Source organism: Prinia subflava, chromosome 5, assembly GCF_021018805.1.
Source record: "Prinia subflava isolate CZ2003 ecotype Zambia chromosome 5, Cam_Psub_1.2, whole genome shotgun sequence".
NCBI classification, from domain to species: domain Eukaryota; kingdom Metazoa; phylum Chordata; class Aves; order Passeriformes; family Cisticolidae; genus Prinia; species Prinia subflava.
In genome coordinates this window covers 1,051,200-1,063,460 of record NC_086251.1, presented here as the reverse complement: position 1 = coordinate 1,063,460, position 12,261 = coordinate 1,051,200, and the positions used below count along the sequence as shown (strand labels likewise).

Genomic DNA, 12,261 nt, shown 5'->3' with positions numbered 1-12,261 from the left:
ATCAACACATCAACAATAAAAAGGAGAAGAGGAGAGGTGAGTTTGTCTCAGCCCCTTTCTGTCTGATCTCCTGGAGCCCTCGGCTCGTCCTGGCCACTGCCGGTGTGACCCCAGAGGAGACCCCGAGCTGCAGCACAGGGTCACCACAAAAGGACACAAGAGTGACACAGCCCCACAGCTCCTCACCCGGCATTTCCCAGGCTTGGCCGCTCCCTGAGCCCAGCAGGGAACGCTCAGGGACACTCAGGCAACGGGGGAGCACCGGTGGAAAAGAACCCATGCAAACATGAGGTAGATTTTGAGGTTTCTGTATATTGTATTCTCTTCAGAGTTCCAAAGCAAACAGGTACACGGCGACATTGATTCCAGTACAGGTTTAAGCACATGCAACACGGGTGTCCTATCTGTACATTGTTTTTCTAAGGCTGCCCAAGGACCTTTACATTGAAAGCGTACAAGAACTCACACACACGTGCACGGATTCCTCCTGGCATCAGTCCTGAGGAAAAAAAACAACTGGAGTTTTACTGGAGAAACCAACCTTCAGCACTGCAAGTGCGGCAGGGAAATCCAAATCCCCCCCAGCTGTTCTGAACTGCTTCCTAACCTCAAAACTCACTTTTTTTTCACAATTTGGAGCTGAACAGGCTGTTGTTCATCAGGTTGTGGTGTCAGAAATGGTTCAAAACAGTCCAAGGTTTACAGTACTGGAGACAAAACCTACATTCCCATTAAAAACCATGCTGGATGCAGATGAAGTATCACATGGAGATGCTGATGTTCGAAACAAAACTGAGAAAACATAAGCACAGAGAGACCAGAAAACACATCAGAGACTTCTCATTCGTGTATCATTTGTGTAATTATACAGTCAGCCTTTCTGTGACTTAAATCCTCAGGCCAACCTAATTAATAACGATACAAAAAACTTTCCAAAACGGCTTCTTGTAGAAGGAATGACAGCAGTTGAAGGTAAATAAATAAACAGATATTCCCAAAGGTCTGATATTGCTCTGAGACAGTGTCCAGCAGGTCCCACTAGATGTCAGTGGCACAGAACAGGTTTGTGGCAGACTCAGTGGCATCGAGTCCACTTGGTTTATTTATTTCTCATCGCTCCCTGGTCTGTGAAACACGGCCCACGTCAGCCGTACCAACCACCCCGGATTTATGGCAGTGAACTGGACCCAAACTAACAGTCTCATCTCATTTCTTTTCCCATGCTTGCTTGATTTGAATAGAAGACTTGAAATCAGGCTCACATCGCCAAAATTTTGGCAGGGTAGGGCCTGAATCACTGCAGCTCCTCAGTGCTTCCTAAAGCAGTGACACGGAGCTCGCTCCAAGCCCAGCACTCTCTGTCAGGTACTGAACACCTTGAAGATAAAGCTTTTTTTGTGTGTGTGTGAAATACAGTGTAGCTGATCCAGGTGGAAAATTATAAGGCACGTACAAATTTTTTTTTTGTTTAGTTTAGGTTTTTTTTTTTGGTTTTTTTTTTTGTAGAAAACACACATTCTGAAGCGTTGTTACAATCGTGCTACTCTGGGTGGCCCAGCCAAGGACAGAGGGGATGAAAGTCCACAAAATGCAGGAAAATACAGGAAAAAAAAAATACAGGAAAAAATACAGAAACCAAAGAATAAAGCAGAACACATTGATACAATGTACACAACGACAGCAATGATCAACTCTTCTCATTTCTTTGGCCAACAAGCAGAGACAATTGCAAAGCATACTTTGTTTTGCACTGGAAATACCTGACTTTATTTGGACACACAGATGTTTGCCACAATACCTGAAAGAAGTAAATTTAAATTAAAAAAAAAACCAAACAGGCTGGTTCTAGTTTATGTTTTTAACAAAACAAAGCTGCCAAGTAATTGTTGTTGGGAAATCATGAGAGAAATAATCAAAGGGGGCTACAAAAATGATGAGCTAGAGCGACGGCTGAGAAGAGAATCGTAGTTAAGGAACATATGAAACCAAATGGCAACGGTTCTAGGCATTTATTCCAATAGCTCAGAAAATAAAAATAAAAAAACCTCTTCATTGCATCACCATTCAAAGACAGGAAAACAAATCTTTAACTTAAGCCAAAAGATGTGAGTTGTTTCCTCGGTTTTTGATTTTTTTTTTGTTGGTTTGGTTTTTTTTTTCCTATTCGCAGCCTCGTTTATTCACAGTACAAACAGAACCCGCCGGTACAGATTTTGTTGTTTAATTTGGTTTTCTTTCTTTTCAAGAAAGTCACGGGATGCACAAAGTGGGAGGAGGAGCGGCGTTCCCTCCTCCCCTCTGCAAAGCTGCTCTGCCCAGGGAAACTCCATCCCCCCGGGGAAATGAATAAAACCCCCAAGCCCCCAGGGGAGTGCATCCCCCCCTGCACAAAGAACATTCCACACATTTCGGAATTCCACCTTAAGGAAAAAAAAAAAAAAAAAAAAAAAAAAAAATCAGGTAATGCAGTTTTCTACCTCTCCCCTGCGAGGTTTCCTGCTCTTCCAGATTTCAAGCGTGACCCCTGAAATTCAGTGAGTGCATGGAACATTTGGCATAAGGAATGCTTTAACCAAAAAAAAAAAAAAAAAAAAAAAAAAAAAAAAAAAAAAAATCAGAAAATGCTTTTCCCATCAATAAATCAGTAATTTTCCCTTAGCTCTATCTGCATTTTGTTAAAGCATTTTATGCGTTTTCAATAACAAATTGCAACTTTTTTTGGCAACTTAGTTTTTTTGGTTTTTTTGTTTTGTTTTGTTTTTTTAATAAAAATCCAGACAGTGCTCTCTGTTCGCAATCAGAACCACACCCTTAGTGCAATATTATATTTATTTCTTACAGTAATTTTGGTTGCCATACAAGAGTATTAAGGATTGGGGAAAAGTGCAAGTTACAGGAGCTTGATTTTTTTTTTTAATCAGTCGAAATAAGAGGAATTAAAGCACAAAAATTACAGCAACATAGATAACGTGAACACAAGTTGTTACACAAACTATAGCGAGAAACATATTAATATCTAGAAAAGAAAAGAAAAAATGTAATGGAAAAATTATCAATATTTGTGGCTCATACACATAATCATCGCCAGATCAACTGGGTAATGCTTTTTAAGAACTGAGAGGAAAAGAAAAAAATAATCACTATTTTTTTAATAACTTAAGTACCACAAATAATTAACTTCTTTGTGATATGTAAATTCTGTAAATCAACAGTCACATCTAGTCATTTTATAATATATGAATTAAACTTAAAATGTTCTCAGACACCTAGGGCAAGGAGTCTGTGCAGTTATACACAATTTACATCTTGTAAGGTTTTGGTATTGTATACACAAATATTACAGAAACTAGGCATGTAAATGCAATTTATTTAAATTACAGTATATAAACAAAAGTTGATCCTAAAACCCAGAATATCCTAGATCTCTAACGACTTTGTTTTTCACTATCAGAGTAGCATGAAAGAAATGGGTCTTCTCTCCTCCCCCCTGGTGAAAATACTCGGAGGCCACGGCGTTATCTGTTACTATTGCTTTCTTTTTTGTTTTTTTGTTTCAAGCCACCCCTCAGAGCTGGAGACCGAACTCGACTGGGCAGAGGTGAATTCCGGTGCTCCAAGTAGGTCCCCCCCAGGTCTCCTTACCTTTTTGCTTCACAGGGCACAACGTGAAAAATAAAATTATTCCTTCCAGCTCTTTCACCTGCCCTTTTCCCGCTGGCTTTGGACCTGCTCTTGGAGCCACACCTGTGTGAGGAAGGGACCAGCTCACCTGGGAGTCACTGCCCAGGGCAAGTTCAGCCAACAGGAAGGTTGTGATCCAAAAAAAGCAGCTTTAAAAGTCAACTTCTACCTTCTCCTTTCACTACTGTGTTTATTTCCTAACTTATTTCTGGCACGTGTTATAGAGGTAATAGCGACTGTACCCAAAGAAACGAACAAACAAAAATTAAAAAAAAAATAAAATAAGAGAGAGCATGGCATCAGTGGTTTATTTACTGAATTCTGTCGTTATCACCAAATGGAAGACAAACGATGGCTAAATTACCTTTTTTTTGTTTTTTGTTCTCTTTTCACTTCTTAAAGTGTGTGATGGCCTCAAGTTGCCTGCATCGACCTATCTGAGTGGAAATGCCATTTTCTGCACCTCCCAAGGACAAACCCAGCACCCCCCGACAGCAGAACGCCTCGGGGCTTCCTTTTCATCAGAAATACTCCCCAGGTACACACAGAGCGCAGTAACAGATGTTAAGTCAAAGATTTGCTGTTCCATAAAGGGGGCAGGAGGCTTAAGTAAGTTGATTTTTATGAGTTTCCAATGCGTTGGTAACTGTAACCACTTTTGAAGAAATATTCATCCTCCTCTGTAGAAGTTCTAGCAAAGATAGAAAATATAACACAGCTCTGCTGGTTCAGATGCATCCAAATGAGGTTGATTTTAAAAAGGTCAAGACTTTATAATTATTCCACAGAAATAGTAGTAAACCACAAAAAGTTTTTTTTTCCTTTTTTCTTTTTTTGTTTTTGTTTGTGTTTTTTTTTTTTTTCTGTTTTTAACTTCCTAGCACTGAAGTGGCACAAAGGCTGCCCAGTAGACCAGCCACTTATTTTCTTAAAATATTGTGCTTATAAACTATCTGTACAACTATTTAAACTTGCAGTAAAGAAAGATATTTAAAATGCTAAACTTTATGTACTCATACTAGGGCTGTTGCAGACCTAATTAGACACTTGTTTGTGAGCAAAAAATAATCACAATAATAAAAAAATTAGAGATAGGCTGGACCATATCAAGGACCATATCAAGGAAAGAAAAGTTCAGGTACCTTGCAAAATGTAAGGGAACCTGAAAGTTTGGTAGGGAGGCAGTTTAGCCATCCACACCCAATTTACCCACCTCGAACATCTTGAATATTCTGTCCAGAAAATCCTACAAAACTCACAGATATTCAGAGGTGTTAATTACAAGGGGGAGTTCAAACATGCAGAGAGAGACTTGTTAACCTGAAAGTTGAAGAAAACCATAATAATAATTTTTCTTTTTGAAAACAAAGCCGTGTGTGAACTGGCCGTGGGGGTTTCTCCCCTGCTGACCGAAGTCTCCCGGAGAAGTTTTCTCTGCCCCCGCTGCCAGCCCTGGATTGTGGCAGGGTGCTCCCACCTCTCGTGCCAAGGGACGTGTCCTTGTCCAGAGCCAGTTCCTGCCAGCAGCGATGAGATGAGAGCCTGGATCCCTCCCCAGCCCTGCCGGCTCCCGGAACGTGCGCCCCGGGACGCTCAGAGCTCTTTCCATCTTGGCATCGCCCCTCTGCCTCCTCTCCACGAGCTGAAGCATTCCCATGCCTAACAGGCTGAAATCCCTGTCTCACTTCAGATCCTGGCACGCTTCCCACGGACTTCAATGGGAACATTCATCTCTCCTCTCCTTCCTTCTCGGCCTGCTGCTCCAAATACCCAGGCACTTACCACTCACTGAATTACACAGCACTCTCAGGGCTCAGCCTCTCCTGTGCCCCACTGCCAAGTCCCAGAGCCGTGCCTGCACACCAGAGTCTGTCCTGGCTGCTGGAGTTCATATTTTGACTCAGCAGCAGCTGAGCTGGTTGAGAACTGGGGGGTCTCAGGTTCAAACTAGCTTCACTTTGCTCGGCCTTTACTCCACGTCTGCACCGTCCTACGTCAACGGAGCGTGCGCTGGACTTGTTCTGCCACCTTGGAAGAGTGCTAAATACCACTGCAGAAATAAAGAAATACCAGGTAAAACAGAGCAAGGTTACCTTGGGACTGACTCCAGCAGAACAACCAGCTTCACTGCCGACAGCTCAGGGAGCTGAATAAAAAAAGAGGGATATGAACTCCTGTGCCTGCCTCAACGTCCCTGCTACGATAAAACTTGGCTTGAGTGGTAATGGAGCAACCTGTCCTCTTAAAATGAACCAAGGGCTGGGGAAGGAAGCCTGCCTGGAGACTGAATGTCAAGACGAGAATAAAATAAAATGCAATTTTTTTTTTCTTTCAGTAAAAGAAACCCTGAAACGTTTGCAATTTTAAAAGAAAATCGCCGTGCGACGGTCCCGGCTAAGGGCAGTATCAAAGAGTTTTAAAGTTAACAATTGTCTCTCTCTCACATCTCCCCACAGCTTTGAAATAAAATGGCCCCACTTCTTTAGCATCTTTAGGTTTGTGTTTGGGCATGTAGCAGACAGTCTGCATCACCTGAGTACCAGGAATTCTTCTGTTTTCCCCCTCCCCCCCAAATTTGCTGGCACTCGCAGACAGACAAGGCATTTGGGGTATGTCAGTACCAGCCCATCTCTAGTTATCAACAGAAGTTTGTGAGGCAAAATAGCTATTCTTATCTGTCCAGCAGCTGCTTCAAAGCTCTTTCTATGTTCATTCTGTGCCCAACTCTAGTCACTCCAAGGTCTATCAGATCTTCCTTCTGTAGATTTGGTAAATGTGTGCCATCTATTTCATTGTCCATGAATGTTTCTTTATGTTCACCTAAGTTTAGACTTTCCAACCAATCTGCCACATCTGGTTTAGTCCACAGGTGGACAGGCTTAGTTGTAAAAGGCTTATTTGAGATTGGCTGTTGTAATATTGAGGGAGAAGGAGACCTGCTGCGCCCTGTGGTCAAGCCAAATAAGTCCCCAGAAGGGGGCTGGCTGGGTAGGCTAAATACATCGGACAGAGTCGGAGAAGGAGATGAGGCTGAAGCAGAAGCAGTCAGAGGAGCAGGCAGGATGTCTTTAGTGATCTCTGTCGGTGAAACCACAGGGCTGGGAGCGTGCCTTGCTCCTGAGGTCCTGCTGTCATAGTCTGGGGACCTGCTCTGCAGAGTGATCGGCTGGCTGGCTCCGGGGCGGACAGTGAAAGTGATTGTTGTACTTCGTGTACCTGAGACAGTACTCATGACTTCCGTGCTCCTGCAGGGGCAAACACACAGGCACAGTTAGAGCTGCTGCCCACCACGATGGCAGCACACGGCAATCGTGGCACGGCAACGCTTGGGGAGTTTCACATTTTAACTACAAGTACAAAAATTGGATCATTAACGCCTTCCCAGAAAACCACCACCACCAATGGTAAGCCATGGTTAAAGACAAAACCTTTTTGCCTGTGAGCAGTCCAGGAAAAAACACCTTCCAGAGCACATTCTCTCCCTTTTCAATACCCTTTCCCAAATTAACTCCTGCTTAAATGAGAAATGCTGAGTGGAACAGGCACACGAGCACTTTGTGCTCCCTGCAAAGCACAACCAGGATTTGATCTTCCTTTGCCAAGTGGAGGGTTGGAATCCTTCAGTTCTGGCTTTACACATAACACAGCTAATAATAGTAGTTGTGGAAAGTTTCAGGAGCACTGGATTTGGGATCTTTGGGCTTCACTCAGTGAATTTTGCAGAATGTTTGTAGTACTGTTTGTTTATAGAACAAGCTGCTCCTATTTCCCTTTCCATCCATGCTCTAAACATAAAACAGTTCTAAGGTGCCTAAAAGGTCTCAGTGTCTATTTCCTTCCACAGAGAAATGATACTCTGCATTTTCATTACAAAATTAAGGGGACAAAGCTCTTGTTCCTGTGCGTGACTGGAGGGGATGCAGCTGGGATCAAGTTCTGCCTAAAGAAAATGAGTTTGAGATTGTGAACAAAGCAGGCACGAACCTCGCTGAGAGGCTGCTCTGGTGCCCAGCCTGACAGGGTGGGTGAAGGAACACAACCCCCTGCTGCTGCCTGCTGGCTACAGAAGCAAATTTAGAAGCTTTGGGTCTGTTCCTGCCATCAGAGGCTTGACCCCACAGCCCTCATTCCCATGGGAAGACCCTGCTGGTCAGTGCTTGGATGCCTGCAGCTCCAGCGTTCCTCACTTCAGAAACAAGCTGCCAACTGAAAAACCTTCAGCAACTCATTTCCAGCACTGGCAGACCAAAGGAAGGGTTTATTTATCCTGGAGGCACTGCCATGGAGTCCAGAGGATGATGGGGCTGGTGCTGTGCTGAGATCTCCAGCGCAGACCCTGGCAGAAGCCCTCTGAGTGCCACACTGTCCCCAGGCCTGGCCTGTCCTGCCTGGGCAGAACTGAGGATGGCTTGGGGGTGTGATGCCAGATGGAAATGTTCCATTAATCCAGCAGATTCACTGCTGTGCAGAAAAGGTCTCAAGGAGCTGGAGGAGCAGCGGGGTAATGGCAACACGGGGCAGTAACAAACAGGTTATCCTTCCCTTTCTCCCCCAGTGCAGCCCTGAGCTGGAGACAGCGATTCCCTGGCTGGCTGCTGGCTTTGGGGAGCCCTGAGAGCGTTCCCTCCATCACCCCTGGGGCTTTGGCACTTCACCAGAGCCCACAGAGGTGCAGCTCTGCCACACCGAGGCTCTCAGCATGTCCCCTTCAAATAAAGCTCCCTGTGAGGAGAAGAGCACCAAGAATAACTTCTGGCAGAACACAGATCTAATTCACACCAACATTCCCACTGATTTCCCACAGGCTGCTCCGTGTAGTTCAATGGGAACTGGGGATCTCTTTGCAAGATTGGTACTTCACTTAAAACCCAGCAGGAGCAATGCTTCCAGCACTCACGGCTTTGTAATTTAACAAAGGAAGGAAACACTTGGCAGGGTTCTGAGTGTTTCCTGTGATGTTTTTGGCACCTGATGGCTCTCATTGTCTTCCAGGGTTGGAGCTGAGCATTCTTACAAATAAAAAGTCTGTGGCAAGAGACTATTAAATTCTCCTAACCAAGGGGAGCAAGTTCTTTCCACCTCCTTTACCTCAGCATTAAGAGTCTCACGCTCATTACTAAGGCATGATATAATTTAAAACCAACAAAAAGCCTGCTTTGGAAAAGGCTGGGGTAGTGCTGTCCCAGTGATGGCAAGAATGAGCTTTGTATAAATAGGGAAATGAAGCCCGGATCTTTCCCTGCAATCACCCTTCTGCTTCACTTTCCCATCTTGCAAATACTAGAAATTAGGGTTTTGTATTTACGCCCATTGTGGCAAGATCAAACAGATGATGAAAATCCACCCTCTTTTATTCCAGGTGATGAAAGATAATTTCTGCTGCTTGACTGACAGCTCCAGGCTCAGTCCTTTGCAATTCACTTCTGCTGCTTCTCCTCCAGACTGCTCCTCTTAAAGGCTCCCTGGCCAGCCTTGATCAGAAAATCACTGTCACTCTGCCTTTAAGGAAAGGATGTTGGGACAGTGAAACAAACCCCCAAAAAAGCAAACTCCGTGCTCTCATTTGAAGTGTTCCTTGGCTGGTGTTCCCTGACTTTCCCAGCTCCATGGGCAGGAATATCCAGGGTGAACAGAGCATCCCAGGCACCCTGGTCCTCTGCTTCCTGTCAGCCGGGATCAAATCACTGCCTTCACACGGCTGCAAGCAGCAGCAGGAGGTCTGAGAGCATCTTGCTTTTTCCAAGCCAGAGGTTCAGGGCTGCTGGTTATTAAAACAAAACCCTGCGAGAGTGATAAGATTTTTTTTTTTTTCATTTTAGCTGCTTGCAGAGGTCTCAACACCAGCTCAGTTCGTAGCCATGTGAGCTCTCAGCTCTCGTGGCACGGGCACAGCCCTGGTGAAGGTCAGGGAAGTCTGCTGAAGCACTCCCAGGCTTTCAGTTCCATCCTTTTCACTCCAAGATTATTTCCTCATGTTCTTTCTCCCCTTTCCCACCTGCCATACCAACTCCATTCTTTCATGCTGCACTGTAATTGCAATCCAAGGGAAAAAAAAACCCAACAAGGATATTTATGTAACTCCCATGCATCCTAAATTATAATTTATGACATCTCCCACATGATCTGGGGTGCAGACACAGCCTTGAAACCATCATCTGTCTTGCATTTTATGGTTGATTGGTCGAAAAGGAGGAAGCACATTCCAGCTGGAGAGCAGGCATGGTTTGTTGTGCTGTGGGGTTTCCAGATTTTTAATCAGTGTAATTTCTTATGCCTTATTTGATCATCTGTTATCCTAAACATGTTAAATCCATATTAAACCTGCCCAACCCCAAATTTCATTTTTAAAAAAGGTGAAAAGTCTGATAATTATTTTAAATAAAATTTGCTCTATTACAATCAGCATATGGTGGTAATTTATAAACATTTGCTGCTATGAGCCTGCACTGATGGCAATGCCCATTATGTTGCCTCATATTAAAATCAAAATATATAACCTATATGTCACAACCATGTGGCCTCCAAGTACAAAAGCCATCAGCACAGCTTGTAGGCAAGAAATTCTTTTAGATTCCATTTGCAAGATTCAAATTTACCATTAACTCAATATCAGAAGCAAATCAGTGCAGCAGCTCCTGTGGAAAAATAAAAACCCCACATTATTTCCAGCTCCTGGGAGCTGTTTTACCCTAGAACTTTCCAGAAGCCTTGCTGGTTCTGACACAGCTTTTCCATTGTATCACAGGAAAGCATCTGAAAAACCAAGAGGAGCAAACCCTGTGCAGGGGGACTGCAAGAAATTAAATTCGTGCAGATCTTAGAGGCTGCACAAACCCCAAACTTTGCCTCCACCTCTTGATATTTTTACTTTGTTGTCAAACTGCAGGGCAGGGAAGTAAATCCAACACTTTTCTGTTTTGGGGCAGGTGAAGAGCAAGGGGTGCTGTGATGAGTGGCAGGATGCAGAGCTCCTCACAACGCTGCTATTCTGGGGACAGGAACTGAGAGCTGCTCGGTGTGTGCTGCCAGGAGGAGCAGTCCTGGAGGTCTGTGGGAGTCTGTCTGTGCAGGAGTTTCCACGTGAGATGTCTGGAAAGCAGCAGGAAGGGGATGGTGCTGGGCCAGGAGGCAGCCTCAGCCCTCTCTGCTTGGAGAACTGCAGGGAAAAGGAAGCTGGAAGGAGAGCAGGGGAACCCCACAGCTTTTGAGGACAAAAGGCAACCAGGAGGGCTGGTTTGTCTTCACTTTTAGCCTCACAGAGGAGTGTGAAACTGTATTAATCATCCCTGCCCAGCCCTCCACCTCCCAGAATCTGGCAGAATCGGGGTATATCTGAAAAGTCCTGCCCCTTCTTTAGGTGCCCAGACACATTCAGGGACCTGGTCTATGTGCTCATGTTACCAACATATTTTCTGAGAACTCCTCTGAGGAATGTAGCTTTTGTTTCACCTTGAGATGGCATTCTAGGTCCCATTTTAGGATGGCTACCATTTCTGGATTAGGGTGGTCTAATCCACACTGCACTGTGAGAAACACAGTCACCACCAAAGCCACTGAAACGCAATAACAATGAGTGAGCATTAAAAAGCAGCAGAATGTACAACATAGAACAGTCCATGCTTTATGGTTGGCACTTACTTCATGGCACTTCAGCATGGCCCTCCTCTGACAACAGCAGTCATGACAGCAAATAAAAATGACAAAATGGAATGACTGAAACGCTGCAGAAATCACTGACAAAGCAAGCAGTCCCGTGAAATCGGCCGGCAAACAGTTAACAACGTGAAATGAGTCTAATGGGAGAGCAGCAAGTGAAAAATCAAGGCACTTATTTCATCCTCTGCCAAACACAGACATCCTTTACAACAGACCAAACGCAGGATCAGTCCCTATAAAGGAGTCACTGCTGAGGTCTGCTCTGCCTTACCTGTTTGTGGAAAAAATAAAAAACTTTTCCAGATACTCATGAAGAAACCTAATTCACTGATGGCCAAGTTTCCCTTTTACAACTTGTTATTCCAGCACAGTGCAGGTTCTTCTCCCTAGAGGACTCAACTCCACAGCATCTTCCGTAACTCCCACACTTACCATGAGTATTTCCCACCCCCAGCAGTGATGGCAGCGTGCCCCAGAGGCCACGGGGTTGAGCAAACACGGCTGGACAAACACAGAAGAGCTGAAAGCGTTTTGGCAAAGCCATGGATCATTTTGGTGCTGAGCTGGTGGCGAGCAGCAGGAGCTGCTGTTCCTTATTCCATGTTCCAGAGGCAGGGAGAGAGGGAGGGAGGATGCTGTGTTCCCTTGGGGCTGAGCTGCCTGTCCCTGGCAGCCCCCGGGTTTATCCTGCCTCAGCCACGCTGCCTTTAGCCCCTGGATCTCAGGGGCTGGAAAGTGATGGTCGTGTTGCTGCACAACTCCTGGGACACAGACAGAGCAAACACTCCTCCTCTGTCCCAGGGAAAGGCCTGCTCTGCTCTCCTCCCAGTCCTTGCATCAGCTCCCTGTGAAGGCCAGGGGCCTCTCAAGTGGATTTAGAGCCCTGCTGTATTTGTGGCGTTGTGGTTGCCACGTCTCGTCCTC

At 44.9% G+C, this 12,261-nt stretch overlaps 1 protein-coding gene across 6 annotated transcripts in view; it reads right to left on the bottom strand.

The window, feature by feature from the left end:
• Positions 1-296: 296 nt before the first annotated feature.
• Positions 297-12,261, bottom strand: part of SHANK2 (SH3 and multiple ankyrin repeat domains 2) — a 278,987-nt gene continuing 267,022 nt past the window's right edge. For 3 of the 6 annotated variants that reach the window (XM_063397512.1, XM_063397514.1, XM_063397515.1), the window contains one exon: positions 2,791-6,926. In XM_063397512.1, coding sequence (XP_063253582.1) covers positions 6,353-6,926 — 574 coding nt within the window. In that variant the 3' untranslated portion in view covers positions 2,791-6,352. Of the gene's footprint in view, positions 793-2,477; positions 2,567-2,790; positions 6,927-12,261 lie in introns of those variants that run through there. The other 3 variants (XR_010080409.1, XR_010080408.1, XR_010080407.1) reach the window with 3 other exon arrangements.